The 26,630-nt window shown below is 40.4% G+C and overlaps 1 protein-coding gene across 4 annotated transcripts in view; it reads left to right on the forward strand.

The window, feature by feature from the left end:
* Nucleotides 1-26,630, forward strand: part of clec16a (C-type lectin domain containing 16A) — a 247,517-nt gene that overhangs the window by 51,602 nt on the left and 169,285 nt on the right. For 2 of the 4 annotated variants that reach the window (XM_059654137.1, XM_059654139.1), the window contains exon 6: nucleotides 1,104-1,145. The exons of the other annotated variants lie outside the window; for them this stretch is intronic. In XM_059654137.1, coding sequence (XP_059510120.1) covers nucleotides 1,104-1,145 — 42 coding nt within the window. The remainder of the gene's footprint in view (nucleotides 1-1,103; nucleotides 1,146-26,630) is intronic. 4 annotated transcript variants of the gene reach the window in all.

Consider the following 26,630-nt stretch of genomic DNA (forward strand, 5'->3'; position numbering starts at 1 on the left):
TGCTATAATGCCTAATGAAGATGCCCTTTTGATGTTTGATCTTTTAGTCCCATTAAAGGAACCCACATATTCTTTATACTGAAGTTGTGAAAGGCATGGCAATTAAGCTATCAATTACCTCACCAAATTCTATTTGATTAATTTAAATTTCACTGGCACGGCCCAACAAGCTGTTCTCAGGAAGTAGTTGCCTTAAAAATTATTATATAATTACCTTTAGCAGTGGGAAAAAATACTGCATGTGCAACAATATTCCAGTTATCTTCATGAATATTAACCTGCGGTACAAGGCAAATCTTGTCTGCTGCCCTGAAGAATGGGGTAAGCTGTCCGTCAGATTGAAATGGAACTAGTGTTTGATAGTATTGATGTTCTGACACATTCTTTATAGGCAGGGTCTGGAATATGTTTTACCTGTTGATTTCCATAAAATGGAGGAAATGGAATTGATGCAGCCTTGTGAATTGTGATTTGCCCTGTCATAGTGTTATATTTGCCACTAAATCACTAGTCAAATGCACTGTGTTCTTTTGTGCATTTTAATCACTGTTAATTTTAGAAAACAGATTTATCTTTTCCAGGTTTCGCAGCAACTGCATGATTCAAATAAAGTGTTTTTAGCAAAATTTGGCTCTTCAAAATAACTGAGTTTAAAAATTGAGTTCCTAAGAGTCCAAATATAGCACATTAATATATTCTTTTAACCCTTCTAAACACTTCTAAAAAGAAGTGATGTACGTTGATGAAAAACTGTTATTTGCAAAGGAGGCATTGTACCAGCCAAGGAAAAACTTTGAAAATGTAAAACATTTTAAAAGTCTTAATGAAATTCATTCTGACTGTATTCATGTTCCAGCTAATTTCTGAGATTTTAGATTAATGATTAATTTTGACAGTGGCAACAAGAACCTGAACCTTGTCTTATTGTGACACTGTCTGTGGATCAGGGTGAGAAACATCTTACCATCTGCCCTGTCGCATACTCGTTCAGTTTTAGTGGCCTGAAAAATTGTCCATTTGCAAGTAATGTGTGTAATTCTTGTATCATCTCTAATCGTTTAATATTCTCCTTCTGCTTCTTTGCTGCTTCTGGCCTGTTGTAGCTTTTCCCGACTCCAGTGACTAGCTCTCCAACAATACCAAAGGTTTGTATTATTTTTTCACCCTGTGGTTAAATTTTGTATATTCGTGTCTTAGGTTAATGAAGTAGCAAGTGGCTTTCTACTTGAAATGTTACTTTGTGAACATAGTACTTTTTTAAAAACAGTACTGAATGCTCAATATTTTGCAAACTGAGTTAGTAGTGCAATGCATTTGTATCATCAAAAGAGTTGAAAAGATGCAGTTGAAGAAATGGCATGGTGCCTATCTATCTTTGCATTAAAAGAAAGTCTGGATTGTGAAAATACTGTCAGAAGAAAGTAAACAATTTTTAATGAAATCATGTAAACGTAATTCAGATGTTTTAGCAGACTTCTGTGCAGGAGTTTCTCAGGGTGGTATCCAAAATCTTGTCATTTTTGCTGCTTCATCAATGGCTTTCCTTCTACAGTAAGGTCAGAAGTGGGATGATCGCTGACTGTACAATGTCAGTCTTCCCGATGCTAAAGCAGTCCATGACCAAATGCAAGATCTGGACAATATGTGGAACAAGAACAGAAGTTGCTGGAAAAGCTCAGCAGGTTTAGCAGCATCAGTGTTCTGAGGAAGGGTCACCGGACCTGAAATGTTAACTTTTGATTTTTTTTTCTTCACAGATGCTGCCAGACCTGCTGAGGGTTTTCCAGCAACTTCTGTTTTTGTTCCTGATTTACATCATCCGCAGTCCTTCCAGTTTCTGTCTGGTTCAGAATCACAAATAGCAATAATCATATCTAATGAGATAATCTAGCCATTGCCCCTTGATATTCAAGAGCATTGCCATCACTGAATCCCCCACAGTCAACATCCTGGTGGCTACCCGAGTTCAGAAACTGAACTGAGCTAGTTATTTAAATACAGTCATTTAAGAGCAGGTCAGAGGTAAGGAATTCTACAGCAAGTAGCTCGCCTCCTGATTTCTCAGTGCCTGTCCGCTATCTGCAAGGCACAAGTCAGGAGTGTGATTAAAATACTCCCTGCTTGCCTGGATGAGTGCAACCCACAGGAAAGCAACGGCCTAGTCGTATTGTCACTGAACAGTAATCCAGAGACCCAGATAAAGTTCTGGGGACTCTGGTTCGAATCCTTCCACCGCAGATGGTGGAATTTGAATTGAATAAAATATCTGGAATTGAGAATCTAAATGATGGCTGCGATCTACTGTCGATTGTTGGGAAAAACCCATCTGTTTTTACTCTTGCTTTAGGGAAGGAAACTGCCATCCTTACCTGGTCTGGCTTACGCGTGACTCCAGACTCTCAGCAATGTGGTTGACTCTCAATTGCCCTCTGGGCAATTAAGGGTGGGCAATCAGTGACCCATCATCCCATGAATGACTAAAGGAAAAAAAAATAAATCCAACAATACTCAAGAAGCTTGACACAATCTAGAACCAAGCACCTGCTTGGTTAGTGATCATGGGAACTGCAGATGCTGGAGAATCCAAGATAACAAAGTGTGGAGCTGGATGAACACAGCAGGCCAAGATGCTGCTTGGCCTGCTGTGTTCATCCAGCTCCACACTTTGTTAACCTGCTTGGTTAGCACCATGTTCTCAAGCATCCACTCCCTCCTCCACTGATGCTCAGTACCAGCTCTCTGTGTGTGTGTGTGTGTGTGTGTGTGTGTGTGTGTCGGGGTCCTTAGACGTCACCTTCCAAAATGACGATCGCGATCATTTACAGTGACCATGTTGACTGATACACGAATACACCCCTCTTCTTAAGTTCTTTTCCAAGCTACTCCCTGTCCTTATTTGGAAAGGTAACACCGTTCCTTCAGTGTTGCTTGATTGAAATCCTCGAACTCCTTTCCCAGTGCCATGTGGGTCCACCTGTAACAAATGGTTTAAGAAGGCAGTTCACTATTAACAAGGGCTGTTGAGGATGAATGTTGGCCTTACCAGTGATGTTCACATTCCCAGGAATGAATAGAGCTAAATAAAAATTGGAAGATATCCACATCAGGTCATCCAGTGAGTAATTTAGCCAGAATCAGACCTTGGTTTGTGCTGAATTTGCTGATCTCTGGTGAGATAATGATAGGGGCTTGGCAATTGTCTAAGCAGCTTCTTCCTGATTTGTTATCAAACAGTTCCTGCTGGAACTGAAGTATTGATGAGGAAAAGTTTGGGTTTGTTATTGATGCCCAGAACTACTGAGGCACTGCTGATCTATGAAAGGGAATGTAAAGCTCAACTAAGGTCACAGTAGAGTGACTGTGGCACAAGAAAAAGGATAAGGTGTCGTTGGTCACAGTCAGAGAGGATTTCATTTCTGACTTTGATTCCAAGTATTTCAATGTTTTAGGGGCAGAAACCTGATCAGATGTTCAAAAATGGAGTTGAGGGAAGGATGGACATGGATTTAGGAGACAACAACATCGTAATTTGTTTAGGATTTTTTTTTGAAGAGCCGTAGACCATTGATTTTTCATCCTTGGATTTTAGAAGTGTCTAGCCGCAGAGTTTCTGTCATGCTAGGATTTCATGCTTTGCAGTTGGATAGTATCAGAGCTGATCCGTGACCTAACGTCCATGTGAAGTAAAGGTAAAGTTGTCATAGTCCGAGAGCTGCTTTCTTGGGGAGAGAGAGAGACTGGTGTTGAGTTTAACCAGAGGATCACTGCACCTCAGGTGAAAAATGAGGTTGAGAAGCAGCTCCTGTGTTGTACCCTCAGCTAGTAAGGTAATTGGGCCGGTAGTGCTAACATTACTCTTCATCCCAAACTAGACATCCAGCCATCTGAGCTAACTGATCCCAACATAACACTACATACAACACCACATACCCACATGTGTTTTATTGTTGTTGTGGTTTTTATTATAACTACTGCTACTGCCTTCAAGTTGAAGACTGAAAGACTTTGTTGACTAAAATTAACATTTAACCAAGCATCAATTATCATTTGTGGAAGATTTCCATAGTTCTAGTGTTTTTCTCCCATTAACTTTCAATGGTGGTAAAGAAAGTGGAATTCCTTACCAAAGTATTGTCTTGGTGGTGTTGCAGGCTTTCTCCATTTCTCATGCAAGTTGACAGACATACAACTAGAAGCATGCATGTTATTTTCCATTTATTCTGAAGCCCATGTTCTGTGATGTGTGGCATAACATTCAATCTTGTGTTGTTGGTAGAATCATGAAAAAGTACTGTGCTTTTTGAAGTTTGTGCTTTTACTGTCGCTAAATTTTGTTGACTTTGTGAATTTTATTTCCTAGCCTTTCATAATTGCCTATCTCTCTTGATGCTTTTTGGTTCCTTGTGACCGATCAGTAAATGTCATGAAGAAAGGAATTATGAAAAGTGCTTAAATTTCCTTAAGCAGAGAATTTTTGACAGCTAACCTCAAACATTTCATATAATAAAGTCTGTGATAAATTTGGTGCTTTTTTCTACTAAAACATTTTATTTACAATTTTTAATATTTAAAATCGATAATGGCAGATTGTGTGCTATGTTGAAATAATGTTTTGGTTCATTTATTTAATTGATTTATAATCCATGACTTGTATGCTAAAGTAATTACTGTCAAGGAACTTTTGCTTGTTTGAACTGCAAACATTTCTGATTTCTTTAAATTTTCTGTTCTTTGAGTTCTGGCCTCAAGTACTCAGTAAGCTTGGCAAATATTTTTGGAAGGTGAAGACTAGGAGGAGCATGAATTGGATTTGAAAATAATGACTCAATTTATTGTAGATTTTCACTTAAACAAATAACTAGGTAATCTGAGAAGAATTTGATTTTGCTTTATCTTCATTCCATGCACAAAATAAGGAGATGGACAAACTCTCTGATCTCTTACCTATTCTATGCATTGCTGGGGCACTAATTTTCTAACAGTGGTGCCATACATAAGAGTTCTTGTTAATGAATTTTGATTAAAAATGACAGAATAGTCAGAAACCTAAGTTGATGCTTGTTAGAAGTGGGAGAGAAAAAAGGCTGCTTTCTCACCAGAGGTAATGGGAACTGCTGATGCTGGAGAATCCGAGATAACGAAGTGTGGAGCTGGATGAATACAGCAGGCCAAGCAGCATCTTAGTTGCACAAAAGCTGACGTTTTGGGCCTAGACCCTTTTTTAGAAAAGGGGGATGGGGAGAGGATTCTGAAATAAATAGGGAGAGAGGGGGAGGTGGACCGAAGATGAATAGAGGAGAAGATAGGCGGAGAGGAGAGAATAGGTGAGGAGGTAGGGAGGGGGTAGGTTAGTCCGGGGAGGACGGACGGGTCAAGGGTTGGGATGAGGTTAGTAGGTAGGAAATGGCGGTGCGGCTTGAGGTGGGTGGAGGGGCTAGGTGAGGGAAAGAACAGGTTAGGAATGCGGGGACGAGCTGGGCAGGTTTTGGGATGCAGTGGGGGAAGGGAAGATTTTGAAGCTGGTGAAATCCACATTGATACCATTGGGCGGCAGAGTTCCCAAGCAGAATGAGTTGCTGTTCCTGCAACCTCCGGGTGACATCATTATGGCACTGCAAGAGGCCCAGGGTGGATATGTCGGCTAAGGAATGGGAGGGGGAGTTAAAATGGTTCGTGACTGGGAGATGCAGTTGTTTATTGCGAACTGAGCGTAGGTGTTCTGTAAAGCGGCCCCCAAGCCTCTGCTTGGTTTCCCCAATGTAGAGGAAGCCACAACGGTACAGCGGATGCAGTATACCACATTGGCGGATGTGCAGGTGAACATCTTTTTGATGTGGAAAGTCATGTTGGGCCTGGGATGGGGGCGAGAGAGGTGGTGTGGGGGCAAGTGTAGAACTTCCTGCGGTTTCAGGGGAAAGTGCCGGGTGTGGTGGGGTTGGAGGGGAGTGTGGAGCAGACGAGGGAGTCACGGAGAGAGTGGTCTCTCCAGAAGGCAGACAAGGGTGAGGATGGAAAAATGCTTGGGAGCCCTGCAGCCCAATGGTATCAGTGTGGATTTCACCAGCTTCAAAATCCCCGCCCCCTCCCCCACTGCATCCCAAAACCATCCCAACTTGTCCCTGCCTCCCTAACCTGTTCTTCCTCTCACTTATCCCCTTCTCCCACCTCAAGCTGCACCTCCATTTCCTACCTACTAACCTCATCCTGTCCCCTTGACCTGTCTGTCCTACCTGGACTGACCTATCCCCTCCCTACCTCCCCACCTATACTCTCCTCTCCACCTATCTTCTCCTCCTATCCATCTTTGGTCCACCTCCCTCCCTCTCCCTATTTATTCCAGTTCCCTCACCCCATCCCCCTCTCTGATGAAGGGTCTAGGCCCGAAACGTCAGCTTTTGTGCTCCTGAGATGCTGCTTGGCCTGCTGTGTTCATCCAGCTCCACACTTTGTTATACCTGTGTTCTCACCATTTGCCCCCACCGCCTACCTGTACTTTTAGGTTTAAAACAACAATGAATTAGAGACTGATTTCCTTCTGACTTCAACTAATTAATTGGGGAGGGTGGATTGGGGGGAGAGTTCATCAATTTTGCCATTTCACTTTTAAGGTTGGACTCTTCCACAAACTTTAATCAACACTTGTTTGGCCTTTTATCTGAAGCTATGGGGTGCCTAATCATATTTTGGAATTGTAGAGGTGAGGAAGTTTGTTACTTTTCGGCACTTCTGCAAGTTGTGATATCACAGCCAGCTGGAAACCTATATAGATATGAACATGTCCTGTCACTTAACACCTCAAATATTCATGTTTGGGGCTTTTCAAGTCATTGAAACAAGCCAATCAGTCAACTGGGCAAAATGTGTTTCCAAATTTTAACTAGCATCAAATTTACTGGTAACATGTTATTTTTAAGCATTGATTCACACTTGTAAAGACTTGGTTTGCTTATCATTATCTTTAACTTCCTGTTTAAGTCTAGACCATTTGTGGCCACAATATGTCACTTTACAGTTTAAATTTTTTTTAAAAAGCCTTCCCTGACATTAGTTTCCTATTCAGCATCTTATGAACACAGTTTTCTTGAATTCAAAATTATTTTGGTTGTGCTTCACATAAACCTCCTCCCACCTAAAGCCACCCATCCCTATTGAGTATATTAGTTTTGGTTCTTTCTCATGGAGGTGTCCTTCAGTGAAGTTCTATGTTGTCCCCCTCAGCTACTCCATATGGTAGCCAATTGATATTGTGACTGGTTTAATGAGCATGAATTTAAGTGGGGTCAACTGCAACTGATATGGTGAATTAATTTGAGGTTAACCAAAGTAATGACCACGATAATAACTACTAGTCATCATGTCTTTGAGCTGGTTGATTTCCTGTGAGGCTGTTCAACAATTGTCACTGACCAAAGGAACATCTATTTTGTTTACCACGTACCAATTAACTTTTATATTCCAACAAGAATCTTCAATAAGCAAGGTTAGAGGAAAAGCCAAATGAAACATTACAGTATGCATTCACCCTGTATAATCACTTATCAGGCCAAGTGGAATTAACTAACTATAGTAATACCACTAGTTTTTGCTTTTAGTGAAGTAAGTGAATAGTTTCCTTTTGCTGAAGGTCAAAGAACATGATAAATATGAACAGGAGTATAGGCTACTCAGCCCCTCAAGCCTCAAGATTGTAGGGAATTTCGAACCATTGCACTCCTCCAAGACATTAATGTGGATGAGAAATAATTGAGGCCCTTAGGCCTGGTCCTTGTACACTTCACTAGCTGCATCTTTCCAACCTGAAAAGACCAATTAATCTTGACTGCCCGTCTTATGTGTTAATTAATCTTCAATCATGCCAGCGCGTTACCTCCAGTAATATGAGCTCCAATCTTGTGCAGTAACCTTCAATGTGGCACTTCTTTCAGATGCCTTCTGAAAATCCATGTGTGCTATATCCACTGAATCCCCTTGCTTAATTCTGCTTGTTATAACTTCAAAAATCTCTAGCAGATTTGTCAAACATGGTTTCCTTTTTCACAAAACTATGTTGACTCTGTTTGAATGCATTAAATTTTACTGGACATCCTCCTGTTTCTTACTCAGTAATGGATTCTGTTATTTCCCAATGACTGATGTTAGGCTAACTGACTCATAGTTTTCTGCTTTCTCTCTGTCTGTGGTTTTCCAATCTGCTGAAACTTGTTTAGAATCCAGTGAGTTCTAGAATATTTCAACCAATGCCTCCACTATCTCTCAAACCCACGGGTGCAGCCCGTCAGCTCCTGGCAACTTGACTGCCTTCTGTGCCATCAGGTTGTCAGCTATCGATTTGCAATCGATTTGTTACAAGACCTTTCCTCCCATTACACCTTGGTTAGCTGATACCTTTGGGATGTTTAGTGTTCTCTGCCATTAAGATTGATACAAAATATTAGTTTTAAATTATTTGTAATTTCCTAGTTCTCATCAATTCCTCACTCGCTTCATCCAAGTGTCACAATTTAGCTATTTTATTTTTATATACCATAGAAACTCTCTCTGTATTTCTTAGCAATTTACATTCATAAAAGATTTTGTGAAAAAGGGTCCCAACCCGAAGTGTGGAGCTAGATGAACACAGCAGGCCAAGCAGCATTTCAGGAGCACAAAAGCTGACGTTTCGGGCCTGGACCCTCCTTTGGATAGGCCGGAAATGTCAGCTTTTGTGCTCCTGAGATGCTGCTGGGCCTGCTGTGTTCGTCCAGCTCCACACTTTGTTATCTTGGATTCTCCAGCATCTGCAGTTCCCATTTATCTCTTCCAACCCGAAGCATTACTTTCCTGCTCATCTGATGCTGCCTGGCCTGCTGTGTCCCTCCAGCTCCACACTGTGTTATCCCTTATTTACTTTACAGCTTTGTCTTCTATGTTATCCTTGCTCTTCTGACTTGTCCAGTCATTATGCAGTTTAAAATCATCCATGGTGATTGAAATTCCCTTCTTTCACATCCTCATTATTTCTTATCCTACAGTGATGTAATGCTTCTGGGGTCTATAGATGAATCCTAGCTGTGACTTATTTTCCTTGTTCCTTATTTCCACCCAAACTGATTCCACATGAGCTAATACACCTATATTGTACTCATTATTGTACTAATGTTGTCTTTTGTTAAGAACACCCATTTTTCTGGATGGTTGTGTCCTTGAGTATTGGGTTTCCAGTCCTTGTTACCCTGCTACCATTTCTCTGTAATAGCTGGGGCCTGGCAAGGGCTACAGTCAGGTCTGTCAGTGTGGAATATGATTGGAGGCAGCTGATGTGAGCTATTTAAAAGTCCTGCTGTGGTACTGTTGGACTTCATTCTACTTATGTTTTAAAAGAAAGTATGGTCCTCTTGCCTTCAACCCTAGAGTTGCCAGACTTGGCACCAACTTACCCCCAATTCTACCCATGTCTGGCCATTTAGCGCTTGAATGGACATCTTGGCTCTTAGCCAAAAATGCATAATAAAACTTAGCTGAAAGCCTCAAAATTTATTAGTCTGCTGAACAATCTAGATTTTGGGGACAGCATTGCTTGAATAAATTCTCTGGCTCTTTGCTGTCAATTGCATAATGTTTACTTAGATAAGGCTAAGAAAGTGATAGTATCACTAGGCCATCACCTCTCCTGGAATACCCTGATGGTATTATCACCTGGACTGTTAATCCAGAGACCCAGGTAATGTTCTGGTGACCTGGTTTCGAATCCTGCCACAGCAGATGTTGGAATTTGAATTTGAGTTTTAAAGAAAATCTGAAATTAAGAGTCTGATGACCATGAATCCGTTACAGATTGTTATCAAAACCTAACTAGTTCACTAATATCGTATAGGGAAGGAAACTGTTAACCTTACCTGGTCTGGCCTACATGTGACTCTAGACCCACAGCAAGGTTGTTGATTCTCAACTGCCCGTGGGGCAATTACGGATGGGCAATAAATACTGGTTTAGCCAGTGATGCTCTGTGAATGACTTTTTTAAAAAAAGTTTTGTACCTCCTGCTACTGCTTTTTCAAATGACTTGGGTAACTGACATTTTTATTGGCTTATATGTCAAAAGTAAAGTTTTTTTTAATTGCTTAAGTACAATGAATGATTGGTGCATGGATGTGTAAGCATCTATAGCTTTGGGGAACTCACATGGTCTCTGAGATAGCTGGGCGAACTGCCATCACTTGTGAAAGGACATCAGGGTGAGGTTGGGGAGACAAAGCTTGGCACAGGAGCGTCAAGAGGACCTTTCTCAAAGTTTCCCTCCTGCAGTTGATGGTACACTACCCTCTGGTACTGTGAAGCCTGACTCTCTGAAAAGCTGGTCTGACTCCTTGAAAATTGTGGATGTCTGAGACATGCCTGTCTCTCCCATTGAGCTGACCAGGTGAGAAATACCAGATGTGGGCTTGCAACTTGAAAAAGCCTGCACCCTTAAAGTTCAGTCCTGAAAATTGAAAGCCCTGAGATTGGGGTTGATGGTTCTGGGATCAAAATCATCTGCCTTTTTAAAGGGCCTGTAATTTATTCTAGTTTGTTGAAAATTGAGACTATGTTGTTACATCCTGTTTATTAATTGTGTTAATTCTAGCCATTCTAGACATTTTCTTCCTTTTGGTCATTTAATTAACAACATTCTCTTCAAACCAAAATAATTTTGAGTCTATCATTATCAAATTGTTTATTTGATCTATTCTGAAGTAGGAAACAGTCATAATCTGTATTATTTTGAATTCCTTTTTTAAATAAAGTACCAGTGGATGCTAGGCAGCTATGATTGATCGAGTTCTGTGGTTTTATTATTAATTGAAGTACAATTGAACAATGCTATTAAACTCCAACAAAACTTAATTTTGTTAGAGGAAATTAGAATGACTTTGTTATAAGTAAATACTCAATGCTGAGTTAAAAATTACTTCAGTGCAGAATCTGAAGTAAAATTGTTTTTCACCAAAGTGCTCAGATGTATCACTCTATCTTGAGTGAGATAAGCTTATACATGTCTAACAGAGATGCTCTTCAAGATACTAGAGTATGTACACCAGCTGCAGTAGAAACAGAAAACCTTATCTTCAAGTTTATCAACAAGCATTGCACTTGCACTAGCGCTACCCTTTCAAGGTGAAGTCCCCGATTTGTGTTTTCTACCAACTTCTGATTTGCTTGGTGCATCAAGACTGGGTGTTTTGATTGCTTGCAAAAGATTCATGTGGTCTTATAATTTACAATAGAGATAGAGGTTATGGGCATATGCTGTGATTCTGCATGTCTTGTGTTTCAAGCAACAATGAACTGCTTCAGAATATAAGAGTTGGGAAGCAAGAATGGGCTCTCCCAGTATTGAGCCTGCTCTGCTCATGATTGATCTGATATTGGCCTCAACTCCACCTTGCTGCCTGCTACCCACAGACTTTGACTCCTCTATAATTCAAAAATCTGTCTGTCTCCAAAATATGGTAATTTCATCCTGCACAGTTCTCTTGACTAGGGAATTCCAGGCATTCAGAACCACTGGAGGAAATAATCCTTCTGTCTTAATGGGTGACCCCTATATGCTGAAACTCTTTTAAATCTACATTTACCCCATTAAGGGAAATGTCCTGCTGATGACTTCCCTTTGCACGTGGGTTCTGATACATGAATCGCATAACATTAGAATGCAGACACAGCACGTAATTAGGAAATGAAATTGAATGTTCACATTTATTGTAAGGGGAAATGGATATGCAAGTACGAAAGCGTTTTTAAAAAATTTGCAGCCATTCAAGCCGTTCTCATAATATGAGATCTTATTTGGAGTGCAGAGTACAGTTTTGGAAAAAGACAATTGCTTTGGAAGCAGCTCAGGAAAGGTTTAACAGTTTAGGAGTATAGAAGGGGGAGGAATGATCCTGTTCAAAATCTTGAGAGAACTGGATAAGGTGGATACCAGGAGGATGTTCCCTCTTATGGGGGAAAGCCAAAACTCAGTGACTTAATTAAGAGGTCTGCCTTTTAAGAGAGAGAGAGAGAAGATTTTTTTTTCCCCCCTCTGAGGAGCATTCAAGCAACAAACTCTCTTCCTGAGAGGATAGTGGAGGCTGTAACTTTATGTTCTCAGCTTTGAATAAGTTTACATTTTTGATATACAAAGCAGTCAAAGGTTGAGGTGCAGGCGTGGAAGTGGAGCTGAGACCACAACCGGATCATCCATGATCTTATTGAATGGTGGGGAGGCTTGGAGGGCCAAAAGGCCTACTCCTGTTTCCAAGTACAATGTTTCAAGCAATGCCTCCATCGAAAGAAAAAATAAACCTATCTCTTCTAAACTCCAATGACTGCCTGACCTGCTCATCCTTTCCTCATAAATTAGCACTTTTTCTAGGAGTGAACTGAATGAGTCTTCTCTGAACTCTCTGTGCTGGAAATGCGTCCTTCCTTTAAATAATGGGAGCAAAACTAAAAATGATACTAAAGGTACAGTCTTACCAATGCTCCAGACGGTCATGTCAAGACTTGAGTACTTTTATGTTGTACTTTTATGAGTACTTGAAATAAAGACCAAAATATCATTTGTCTTCCTAATTGTCTGCTGTGGCTGAATGTTAACTTCTTGTAATTCATGTGCAAGGACACCTAGATCTCTTTGTACTAGCATTCTGTATTCTCTCCATTTAAATATTGTTTTAATGTTTCTGACCAAAATGAATAACTCTACATTTTCCTACATTGGCAAACAATTGGCGGAAACACTCTCTCTTAACCTGTCTGCATCCCTTTGCAGATTCTGTCGTCATACGTTCATTTTCAATATAAGTTTGTATTGTGTTCAAGTTTCACTTCAATACTGTCAGTCTTGTCATTTAAGTCATTAATGCCCGTCATAGGTTTTTTTGAGGCCCCACACCGAATCCCTGTGACACCACATTAGTTACATTTTGACAACCCAAAAGTTAGTTGTTTATTGTGTCTGTTTTCTGTTGGACACCAGAATTGTGCACAGTTCATTCAGTCTCTACTACTTGCCAGGAAAATGTGTGGAGGCTTGCAACTGAAGTTAAGTACTAAAAATGGTAACGTCAGCCTTGATATTTGAGAGGAAATTTCCTCAAGTGACAGGGTTTGGATAAGCAGTTAGACAGTGGAAGAGTTATCTGAGGAGATGGGTTTGTCAGCAAGCATGTAGAAACAGAACTGTTTTTGCATGATGTTGCTGAGGGGCAGCATTTGATAAGATGTGGAGTAAGATTTATCCCTATTTCTTTTAGCTTTTCACATTGGTGTGTTGTACCATGGTCTGTGACCTTTCACTTGCCTTATCTATTTAAATATCTATCAAAATAAGCATATTGGGCGCTATACTCATTGTACACCTAAGTTAAAATGTTCCAGGCAATAATGTGAATCAGCACATATTTGGGAGCTTGAGTGTTTGGTTAATCCAGTGCAAACATCCATTCCATTATTCAGGAAGTCTCCTTGTTGTTAAAGGCTCCACCACTTCTGCATTGAAATACGTTCCAATGTAGCTGATTGGATTTTTGGATCTGTATTGTTGCCATTTTGATTTCTGCACTAAAAATGGGTAAACGACCTTGTTAACATGTTCCTATTCACGTGTTATGTGTGTGCTCCAGTCCTTTTTAAATTTGATTTTTTTAACTTAATATTTCACTAACAATCTGCAGGTATTTTCTTTTGATGAGTGATTTGTTTCCTTAGTTATTGAAAGATGTTAGATGCTAAGTAACAAAGACAGATGAAGAATGTTTGACAGTGTTGAGCTCACCAAGCAACAGTGATTGCTGTGCTGCTATGTGATTTGGAGATTTGCACAATTTAAAGAAGGCACCTCAAAATACCCATGGCTGGTGCCTTCACAAGGTCCTTTTAATTCCGATGGCAAAAATGAAAATGGCCTAACAGCAGCACCAATTTCCCAAGCAAACTTACTCAGCTTTGAGGTAGAGATTGATAAATTCTTGATCTCACGAGGATTCAAGGGCTACGGGGGAGAGTGCAGGGAAGTGAAGTTGAAATGCCCATCAGCCATGATTAAATGGCGGAGTGGATTCGATGGGCCAAATGGCCTTACTTCCACTCCTATGTCTTATGGTCTTAAACACTTAAAACATGACTTGTTATTTGTACACCTAACACCCAGGTTCCCAAAGCAACTGCTGTTCTCTTAACTCTGTTATGGCAAAAGATGTCCAGCAGGATGTTAGAATCCTTCAGGGATGTTCTCAAAGTATGCCAGAAGAGGTCAGACAAAATTGCTGATACTTTGACTGACCGAAATGCAGAAGGTGTGGGGTCTTGGGAGGGCACCAAACACATCAAGGGAATTCTGACCATGTGGACGTTATGTTGAGGTATTGGAAAGTGTGCATTAACCTCTGAACAACCCATTTACCAACCTTTCTGTCATAACCTGCCCCATAAGTGACAGATCCAGTAGATCACACGTTGGTTGTGTGAGCTATCTCAGACCTGTTAAACAGAGTGAAATCAGCTCCTCAATTCCAAAGGATTGCCAAAGGCAAGAAAAGGATAATGTGTGAGCTATTCTATATTGGTGCATGTGGTTAAATGTAGCAATATCCATACCCGCAACTAGTCAATTGTTTCTACTGGACAACACTGCTCTGAGAGATTTGTGGTTAATTTGAAGGCTATTCCTGTTTGAAGTGCTATTTATTTACATAGATAAATGGACATGGACTTAGCGATTAATTAGAGCAGCGAATGTTGGAGCAAAGTTCTCGATTAACTTGGACTTTGTGTTGGCTACTTTAGAATGCATATTTTCCCTATGTTAGATACAAATCAAAATGAAATGAAGCAAATTTGAAAACGAATGCTTTTTTAAAAAAAATACACTTTTGAGCTTTATCTACTTTAAACTTGTGCAATTTCTACAGCCTATGAACGTTTTCTTATCTATTGTGCACATGAATTATGGGAAGCTAGGTCTAGTTTTCTCTGCAAAATCTTGTGTTGTACTTGCTTTTTCAAAGCACAAATTCTTCCCAATAGGTTTTGATGCCAAACTATTACAATAACTTATGCGTTAGGCAGGTCGAGTGGCACCCTGTCCTCTTCAGTGTTGGCTCCTGCAGGTTACGCTTTTCCTTCCTGTTTGGTGAGAAATATCGCCAGTTATTTCCTGAATAATTGATGTGTGGTGTGATTATACCTGCACTGGGCTTGTTGGGCTTATAACCTACTTTCTCTTTCCTGTAAATAGCACCAGACTTTCTGGTATTGCTCTGTTTTACCAGTAAACTACACTAGATCAAACCAAGACTGATATAGATACAAAATTACTTACCGTACACAAAGTAAAATTGGTTACTGTACTTGCGTGCAAAATTAGTCTGGCTGTAATGGTCATTCTACTCGTACATCTAACAAGGGCTTTGTTGCAAAAGAGATTTAAACCATTTGTGCAAGTAGATAATTTGCTGAACAGTGCAGTAGAGGGAGAGTTCAAACCTGCTGTGGCCCAGGTGCGCGCTGGCTATATTTTACCCTTGACTGCACTATTCCATTTCAATTGCTACTTTTTAGAAACTGCATTCTGCAAACCAACACTAGGCGTTGATGCTTAAATGATAATGGGGAAGAACTTTGGATGAAAAAAACTTTTGAGGTGTACGTTAGAAACAGTAATGTTTGGCTGTGCTAGACTTTTTGACTTTGCCTGAAAATCCTCAGGTTTACTGCACTGAAACAGGAGGAACGCTGACGGATTTAGTTAGATTGCAGTACTTAATTTACTTAGCAGTGTAGATTTTCAGATTTGTGAAGCGTCTTTTGCTGACTTTGAGCATTTTTCATTGTACCATTAGATCCAAGATGCTAAATTTTGAACTATTTTTATCATTCCCTTGTAGTGAGAGGCATATAAATTGGCGTGTCATGTAATTATTTGATCATACTGTGAATTTTCCATAGAATCCCTTCAGTGTGGAAGAAAGTCATTTTGTCCCTGCAATCTGCATAGCTGATACACCTAACCTACACAGCCCTGAATGCATTGGGCAATTTAGCATGTCCAGGTCCTCTAATCTGCACGTCTTTGGACTGTGGGAGGAAACTGGAGCAACTGGAGGAAACCCTCACAACACCCAGAGCATGTGTAAACTGCACGCAGACAGTTGCCTGAGGCTGGAGTTGAACCCAGGTCCCTGGTGCTGTGAGGCTGCAGTGCTAACCACTGAGCCACTGTGCCATTCAATTGTTTCTAACCATATAATGCCTTTTCTTTAACTCATGGTGTCATCCCCCTAATTGAAGTAGCTCAGAGTCAAGAACTAAGGTTACAATACTGAAGTAATTGTTGTAACGGGAGAAAAATTATTTCATTAGTATACTTGGACAGGGTTTTCTCTGTAGACCTAAGACTTGTCAGGCTGTAATGTAGATGAGAAGCCTGCAAATGGCGGCTGGGGTGGGGGAAGAATCACTCAATGTACTTCTCTCTTGGACAGGTAAATTACTGACCACCAAGTGGTCTCCTTGTCCAGTTGACTGGAATCTCTAAGCTGGAAGCCTTACAGCTTGGCAGGAGTTACAGATTGCAACGCAAAGCAGGTACAGCAGCACTGCAAAATAGAGGTGTCTCTCTAACTCACTGCAATTTAAATTTGAAGATATCTTTGTCTCCAGGTACTGTTGTGGGAGGGGGAAGCCTTTCCACAGTGCAGCATACAGCTGATGCAGTACTCAAGTGGGCCACCTTAAGCCTGCCATTGGGATGCCACTTCCAGACAGTTAAACCTAGAGGCAAACTGAAAAATATTAGTCTGCCTCCTTCACTTGTCTTAAATGTATATTAACAACTTTAAAGAGCCACCCATTTCATCCTGAATAAAAACCAAAGAAACTGCAGATGCTGTAAATTAGAAACGAAAACGGAAGTTGCTGGAAGATCTCGGCAGCTCTGGGAGCATCCGTGAATATAAAACGTCAGAGTTAATATTTCGGGTCAGTAACCCTTCAGAACAGAGGAAATGTCTGTTCTGAGGAAGGGTCACCAGATCCGAAACATTAATCTGATTTTTTTTTTCTTCACAGATGCTGCCAGACCTGCTGAGCTTTTACAGCAACTTCAGTTTTTGCACCAATTTCATCCACCATAATGCCAATCCATGATGCCATTCCATACACTTCCATGATTGGGATGGAGCTAGGGTACTGGCACATGGGCCAGCTGTGCCCTTTTGAGCACCTGTCCATCTCCTGGTTGCGCATGTGCAGAAAGCCCTGTACGTCTAAACTTGTGCAATGATCTCTGTCATGACTTCCCTTTCAAGAGACAATAGGTGCTGGAGTAGGCCATTCAGCCCTTCGATCCAGCGCCACCCAGAATTTCATTTCCCAGGATCCCATTGACTGTTTTTGCATCATCTCCAAGTGAGACTACGTTGATTGTGTGAAAACATAAAGAACTGCGGATGCTGTAAATCAGAAACAAAAGTTGCTGGAAAAGTCAGCAGGCCTGGCAGCACCTCTGAAGAGAAATCAGAGTTAACGTTTCTGGTCTGGTGACCGTTCTGAGGAAGGGTCGTTAAACCCGAAACATTGACTCTGATTTCCCTTCACAGATGCTACCAGATCTGCCAGGACTTCCCAGCAACTTCTGCTTTTGTTTCTAGATTGATTGCAACTGGAAGTTACTAAAAATATTGCAAGGTGCATATGATAGATGCATACTTCTGACCAATTAGGGTGTGCTTTCTGCCTCTGGACTAAGTTGCATTTTTGGGAACTATGCAAGACAGAAATTACCAGTTACTACCCATTTGTCTGACACTGCTTGGTAATGTCTTGCTTTATTTTAGAAAAAAGGCAACACCTTCCGTATCTACTTGTCATAGATCATATCTTGACTGCAAAATTCACTATAGTTTTGGAGTTTTTTTTTTAAACTCACTTGTTCCACATGTAGTTGAATAGTTTGCGGCAGGATGTGGTTATGCATCTGTGATTATCCACACAATAAGTTGTCATCTCAGCTCTGCTGCTGAGGGTGGGTACTGAGCAGAGGCCAGGTGCTGCCCCACAGGAAAATGGGACGGTTAGTCACTTAGACACTTCTGTGCTCTTCCAGTTATGAAATGATATTTGGAGAGTACTGGAAATAATCTTTTTATCTGCTCCTTTCATACGTTGACCCAATGTATATGTAGGTGGAACAGGTTTACATGAGGCATCCAGAACTGAAACTGTGAAAGTAATCGCTTTACCCTGGACTATATTAGTATTTACTTCCAGCAAATTCTTATCCCAAGCCTTTGAATTCAAATTTTAAATATTTGCCTTCAGTAGGAAAGAAGGTATTGCAAGAGAGATGAAGCTCTGTCATTTCTCCCAGATATTATAGCATGCCAAGTTCTGATTTTAGTCCATTTCTAGATTAAACCTCATGCTTAAACAATCCAATCCGTCCACTGTGAACCTGACTTTCCCACACCAGTGTCCTTTCCCTTAACTTGCTGACTGGCTGCTGTATGTAGCCAATTGATCGAACTAGACGTGCATGACTATTTCGTGTGAGTGCTGTCTATGGAAGTTATGCTTTAAAGATACAAGTAAATGGATTAGAGATAATGGGAACTGCAGTTGCTGGAGAATCCAAGATAACAAAGTGTGGAGCTGGATGAACACAGCAGGCCAAGCAGCATCTCAGGACCACAAAAGCTGACGTTTCGGGCCTAGACCCTCCTTCAGAGAGGGGGATGGGGAGAGGGTTCTGGAATAAATAGGGAGAGAGGGGGAGGCGGACCGAAGATGGAGAGTTCACCCAGCTCCACACTTTGTTATCTTAAGTAAATGGATTAGACTGCTTTGAAGTAAACAAACAAATGTTGGAATTTTCCCTTCCTGAAAGAGGTTGGCAAACTATCATAAGTTTACTATCAGATAGTAAAATGTGGCAATCTGGCAGCTGTTACAGTAAGAAGTTTGTCTCGGTTATTTATCATTTTAGGGGCATTCATTTTGTAAAACTGGAAGGTAGAATTTTACTGTAATTAGGATCTGATCTTCATTGAGTTACTGTTTGTCTTAGTAATTCAGGAAGAGTGAGCTTATTCTGGTCACTTAATTGTACTTGTAAATGTGATTGCAACACACAAGAAAGGGATCAAACAGCTTGGAGGGCAAATTTGTGCACGTTTGGTTGGGTGAAGTTTCCATAATGCATGTCATTGGGAGAAGGCCACAGAAGTGGAAAGCAATTAGCTCATTTAAAGAATGGGACATTCCTCTTTCTTTTTTCTCTCTCTTCCATAATTAATTCACTTTAATATTTTGAAAAACAGTGGGCTACATCTTTGGAATAACATAATAGCAGGTTGCCTAAGATTTTGTAAATATGATCAATCCTAAAAGGAACAACTTGCTTAGTCAGGGCCCCAAAACTCCAATGACCAGTTGAAATGGTTGATAATTGAGTAGTGATGGATGGACTGCTCATGCTTACTTTAGTTCATTGAGTATAGGAGTTAGGAGGCTGTGGCTGTACAGGACAGTGGTTAGGCCACTTTTGAAATACTGCGTTCAATTCTGATCTCCATGCTTCAGGAAAGATGTTAAACTTGAAAGGGTGCAGAAAAGATTTACAAGGATGTTGCTGGGGTTGGCGGGTTTGAGCAATAGGGAGAGGCTCAATAGGTGGGCCTGTTTTCCCTGGAGTGTCCAAGGCTGAGGGGTGACCTTTTGTAGAGGTTTATAAAATCATGAGGATCATGGATAGGAAGAATATCCAAGGTCTTTTTTTTCCTAGGGTAGGGGAGTCCAAAATTAGAAGGCATAGGTTTAAGGTAAGAAGTGAAATAGATAAAAGGGACCTAAGGGCAACGTTTTCATGCAGAGGGTGCTGCCTGTATGCAATGAGCTGCCAGAGGAAGTGGTGGAAGTTGATACAATTAGAACATTTAAAAGGCATCTGGATGGGTATGTTATTAGGAAGGTTTTAGAGGGATATGGGTCAAATGCTGGCAAGTGAATTAGATTAATTTAGGGTATCTGGTCAGCATGTAAAAGTTGGACCAAAAGATCTGCTTCAATGCTGGAGAACTCTGACTATGTTACATGTTTTTAATAGGTGCTCAATCTCGGGTAAAAGCCGAGTAGCGATAATGTTATTATGGCAAGCCACAGTTTTACAATGTACAAATGCCTTTTTCCAAACCTATTCCTTTCATTAAAAATAACAAAACTGTGCAATATTGTTTGCAGTTACGTATTACCATAGTTATCATCCCTGAAAAAAATTGTTACTTCTAGTCAGTTCTACTTTTGCTCATCTCTGCACATGTCTTTATTCCATAATCCCTAAAGACTTTGTCTATTAAAAACACTCATACAAGTTGTATTTAACTGTTTCTGGCTGGCATCGGCTCATTGCTGTGATATGTCCCTTCCCTAAATGTTTCTGCCATGGCAAGTGCTTGATCAAAGCAAGATGCTGGTCTTTCAGATTGTGTTTCTGCTGGATTGAAGACTTTGAGATTGTGGCAAATTGGGGCTACAATTTGATTAGAGTGAAAATTTATTTTTCTGTTCTCCAGTATCAATGTACATAAGACTCGAAGACTTAGAAGTAGGCAATTCAGCCCATCAAGTCGGCTCCACAATTCAATGAAATCACAGCTGATCTGATCCTCAGTTCCATTTTTCCACCTTCTACTATAATCCTCGATTCCCCTGCTGATTAGAAATCTCCATCTCAGCCATGAAAATACTCAATGATCCAGCATCAACAGCCTTCTGTGGTAAAGAATTCCACTACCCTATGAAAGAGGAAATCATCTCATCTTCCTCTTGAATGTGTGACCCCTTTATTCTGAGATTATGCCTCTGGTTTTAGACTCTCTCAAGGGGAATGATCTTTCTGCATCTATCCTGTCAACCTACTAGCCTCATTCTGCCCCCTTGACCTGTCTGTTCTCCCTGGACTGACTATCCCCTCCCTAAGTCCCCACCTGCACTCACCTTTACTGGCTCCAACCCGCCTCTTTTTGACTTTTCTTTCTCCTCTCCACCTATCTTCTCCTTTCTCCTCTCCACCTATCTTCTCCTTTATCCATCTTCTATGCGCCTCCCCCTCTATCCCTATTTATTCCAGAATTCTCTTCCCTTCCTCCATTTCTGAAGGAGGGTCTAGGCCCGAAATGTCAGCATTCCTGTTCCTCTGCTGCTTGGCCTGCTGTGTTCATCCAGCTCTACACCTCGTTACCCCCAAGAATCTTGTGTGTTTTGATAAAGTTGCCTCTGATTCTTAACTCCAGTGAGTATAAGTTCTGTCTGCTCAATCTGTCTTCGTACGACAGTCTCTCCAAACCTAGTGCCACCCGAGTGAACCTTCTCTGGACTGTCTCCAATGCCAGTGTATCGTTCCTTGGATAAAGGGTCCAGGACTGTTAACCGTATTCCAGCTGCAGTCAACTCGGGCCTTGCATATTTTTAGCAAAAACCTCCCTATTCTTATATTCCATTCCCTTTCAAATAAAGGTCAACAGTCCAGTTACAGAGATAGTAGGGACTGCAGATGCTGGAGAATCTGAGATAACAAGGTGTAGAGTTGGATGAACACAGCAGGCCAAGCAGCAGCAGAGGAGCAGAAAGGCTGATGTTTTGGGTTTAGATCCGAAATGTCAGCCTTCCTGCTCCTCTGTTGCTTGGCCTGTTGTATTCATCCAGCTCTACACCTTGTTACATCAACAGTCCAGTTACCTTCCCTATTACCTGCTGATTGTGTATGCTAGCATCTATGATTTATGTCAAGGACTCCCAAATCCCCCTCTTGTTGCTTTCTGAAGCCTTTGTCCAATTAAATATATATTGTCCAATTAAATATATATTGTAAATAATTGTGGCCCTAGTCCTGATCCTGGTGGCACTCCATTTCAGTTGCAACCCTGAAAATGCCCTCCTGTTCAGCACATCTTTGGCTGTGCTTGATCATGTTATGTGTTTCTAAATGCTCTGCTATTACATCCTTTATCATAAAGTCAAAGTTTTTCCAATCCACAGGTCCCCAATTTATGTATATCTGGCTTATGAATGCTTCTACTTGTGAATGAGAACTCATTGAGGGGCTGTAATTTTAAACATTTCCTGTGCTAATGAACTGCTTTTCATTGTTCTGCATTGTGTTCTGACTTGCGTACAAATCAACATGCAAAAGGACTCCAGAACAGCACCATTTGCAACCTGGGGGCTTTCTGTTCAGATGCTAAGCTAACTGACCAATGGTTATCTGTTTATTGTCTCCTTCTATTTTTAAATAAAGATGTTACATTGGGAGTTTCTCAGTCCTCTCCTCGAGTTTCAAGGTTCCTGGAAGATTGCTGCCAGTGCATTCACATCCTGTCTAACTACTTCCATTAATATCCTTGATGCATCCCATCGTGTCCGGCAGATTTATCGGCCTTTAGCCCTCGTTAGTTTCCATTGCAATTTTTCTCTAAAAGTCATTGTATTTACTTCCTCTCCTCATTTTGCCCCTTGAATATTTAGTAATTTTGGAATGCTAGTAATCTCTTCTACTGTACTTATTCGACTCTGCCACTTCCTGGTTTCTTAGTTGCCTTGTTTAAAATGACCCCACTCTGATAACACATTAAACAAAACTTTTGCTAATTCATTCACAAATTCAGAGCGTTGCAATGCTTTCACCTCTGTTAGCTAATGCATCCCTGCTGTACCCCTCTCCTTGTTTGAGATATGGGTAAACCCTTGCATAATCAGACCAAAACAAGATGGTGTTGGAGTGTTGCAGATGTTGGCGGGCTGTCTACGGCAGATCTTATTCTTACATATCTTACTTTTACTTCTGTACTTGACTTCAGGCGTTTTTTTGTTGCGCCTTTTTCTTGGTTCATTTTTAAATCCAGCTTCTTTGGTTCTGTAATTGTTTGTCAATTGCTCGTCCAGTGCTTGATGCTCAGAATAGTTTATTTGGCCTCCTTATCATTCTCTCCTTTTTTTCATAAGCTCCTGGGTTGGTGCAGTGGGGCTGCTGGTTCCTCTATCTTTTCATTTGGAATGGTCTTGAAGGCAGCTGGAACTCTTTCAGCACATGCTGAGTTGCTCTCACAATTTCGTCAACTTGATTTTTTTTAAAATTTTGTTTGTTCACAGGATTTGGGTATTGCTGGTTAAGCCAGCATTTAGTGCTCAGGAAGATCAATAAAAGATCTGGCCAGAAATCATTAGCTTAAGTGGCCTGTAAAATGCTGTAATCTATTCAGGCTCATGTAGGATTACAAATCCAAGCCTTAGATTTGACTCAGCTGAGATGAGTGGATTTTGCTTGAATTATATTAGTTTTGCTCCAGATTTTCATTCTGACTATTGCGTTGTATTCAAAGCTTTGTTTTTCTTCTTAGAGTTGAAATTTTCCATCGCAGAGCCTCCACCTTATCTTGGACGGCTGTGTTTTTGGTTCATCATCCTCGTGACTTTGCTTAGTTATATTCAGCTCATGATTTTGCTAGAAGGACTGGTGTTTATTTGACACTTCTCCTTCACTTGATTCTCTACAACGGTCATTATTCTAACAGCAATGGGCCATTTATCTCAATTAGACATGATGTTAACCTGTTGTATGATATAGTGTCATTCACCAGAAATCATGGGCTGACATCTGTGCAGCAGCCAACTTCATAGACTTTTTGTTTCTTTCTAGCTAAACACTTGCATGTAATGTAATTCTTCTCTCCATCCTACTCCTCTTCTTTCCCTTCTTACTCTTTCTCCTCTTTCCCCCTTCTCTCCTTTCCCCCCTTACTCCTTCCCTTCTTCCCCCCCATACTTCTCCTCCTCTTTTCTTCCCCTTTTACTCCTTCTTCTCTTCTTTCTCCCTTTCCTTTCTGCTGTCCTTTCTTTGCCCCTCCGTCTGTCTGTCTGTCTCTCTCTTTCACTCTTTCTTAAATTGCTTTTATTTAAGATTTGCAAAGTTTTTTTTTTAACCTAAATTTCTTGCTCTCGCACTAAATGCTAAATTGTTCCCTGAAAAGCGTTTACTCTGAGACTTTTATTGAGCCTGCCTATTTGCAGTGTGTTCAGGGGAATGGGGTGGAATGTCTGCGGCTTAAACACCAGCTACTGAACTCTGATCTGAAGTTGTTTGAGCTACAAACACTTGCTACAGTTGCGATCACCTTGGTGTCCAGCTGCTCCAACATGCTTCTTCTGCAACACTTCGCCTGACCTGCCATGTTTGTATTTTGTTTGTTATTCATTAAGTGTTCTACGATCCCCGCTTTTTACACTTTTAGAACCCCACTCTCCACAAATGTTATAATTTTTTCTTTTCCTTATTTTACATGCCAGATCTATTTGTAAGGAAAAGGCTAGACACAAACTGAAGACCTTACTTTTACTTTAATGATTAAACCAAAACGTTCTTGTTCTTTAATGTTCTTTATCAAATGCACAGAAGCTTTTTGTACTAAAGAGAAGCAGCAAAGTTAGATATATTCTGATTGTTTAGAAAGATCTTAACATAATCAGCAAAAAAGATTCAATCTTTCCGCTGTAATATTCTATTTCAGAGACCACCAATGAAATACCATTCCATTTTAACTCTTATTTTCTTTCTTGACTGACTCTCCAATTTTAATGGCTTAACGTCTTTTCAGTTCTAACAGCCAGGAAACTACTTCACAAACTCTCAAAGCTTGAAGACTTCACAAAAAAAACTCCCAGTCTGAAGATTTCTACACAAGTAACAAACTGTCTTTTTGTTAGAACAGAACAGTTCTCTTGAGCTAAGACCTGATTCTCCTGATCTGATCTCAAACTTGCTGGTGGTGTTGGTTTTTGTGTGTCATAAAGATTAATTTTGTAAACATTTCACCCATTAATTCCAATTTAAATCACATTAGTTCATTGTTATAAATTAATTTTCTGACTTTTCTTCAAAAAGAAAACTTAGCTTCACAAAGCTGAAACCGCAAATCTAATTTACTTAACAGAAATTGCAATTTCAACTGCTAAGATGTTTTACATATCTTTTTCATCAGAATATCAGAATGATCTTAAACTGCATCACCAAGCTTGTAAAACTTGTGGAGCAAATGGAAAAACTTGACATGGTACATCTTCGCAAGCATCATGACCTATCAAAAACTCATGTATTTGCTGAGTTTTAAAGTTATGAAACACCCATTGTTGAATATCCAATCCATGATAGGAAAATGGGGGCCTTGCTGAAGCTCATGTAAATTTTTAAAGGCATTCATAAATGACTCTGAAAGTGAGAAGAAGCTCTGTCGAACATGGAGTTCAATCTGAATAAATGCGAAGTGATGCATTTTGGAAGGTCGAACTTAAATGCTGAATAAAGGATTAAAGGCAGTATTCTCGGCAGTGTGGAGGAACAGCGGGATCTTGGTGTTAGAGTGCATAGCTCCCTCAAAGTTGCCACCCAAGTGGATAAGGTTGTTAAGAAAGCATATGGTGTTTTGGCTTTCATTAACGGGGGGATTGAGTTTAAGAGCCCCGAGGTTTTGCTGCAGCTCTACGAAACCCTGGTGAGACCACACTTGGAATATTGTGTCCAGTTCTGGTCGCCCTATTATAGGAAAGATGTGGAGGCTTTGGAGGGTGCAAAGGAGGTTTACCAGGATGCTGCCTGGACTGGAGGGCTTGTCTTACGAGGAGAGGTTGACTGAGCTCGGACTTTTCTCTCTGGAGAGAAGGAGGAAGTGAGGTGACCTGATTATGATGTATAGGGTAATGAGGGGCATGGATAGAGCCGATAAGCAGAGACTTTCCCCAGGGCAGGATTGACTGCCATGAGGGCTCGTAGTTTTAAGGTGTTAGGAGGAAGGTATAGAGGAGACGTCAGAGGGAGGTTCTTCACCCAGAGAGTTGTGAGCGCATGGAATAGTTTACCAGTGGTAGTCATGGAAGCAGAGTCATTAGTGGCATTTAAGTGACTGCTGGACATGCACATGGACAGCAGTGAATTGAGGGGAATGTAGGTTCGGTTACTTTATTTTTGGATTAGGATTATTCCACGGCATAGCATACTGTACTGTGCTGTACTTTTCTATGTTCTATGTTCATTTAAAAAAACCTTTGAATCCTATTTACCATTGCCACTGCTACTTGCCACAAATGCAGAAGATGTAATTGTGTGATTGAATTGAGGTGAAAATGCAATTCAACTGAAATTTCAATGAATTCAACCTGACATCGTTTTAACTAAGGACTTTAATATACAGCACAGAGTGCAGTTGGCATTTTATTTGTACTCTATAAATTAATGAGACTATTTTTTACAATGTATTGTAATTATCTGTATGATGAAATGATCATTATTGTGCAATTTTATTGTTTTAGGTTTTTTAAAATAATTCTAATTGGTGAATTGGAATGACTGGTTTTGTTCGTTTTGTCACTGCAATTCAACAATTATCTAACTGTCCCACCCATTGTCCCTTTTATGTACCTAAAAACTAAGTGATCACTGGAAATAGTTCCTCCAGATTTACTTAATCAAAACTCTAAATTTAAACCTCTAACTTCCTTGTTTCAATGAAAAATGGCTGAGATTCCGAGTAACAAGGATGTTATTTCAGTTTTCATCTACCTTTGTCATATGATGATGTCAT

The sequence above is a fragment of the Stegostoma tigrinum genome, chromosome 23 (genome assembly GCF_030684315.1).
Source record: "Stegostoma tigrinum isolate sSteTig4 chromosome 23, sSteTig4.hap1, whole genome shotgun sequence".
NCBI classification, from domain to species: Eukaryota; Metazoa; Chordata; class Chondrichthyes; order Orectolobiformes; family Stegostomatidae; genus Stegostoma; species Stegostoma tigrinum.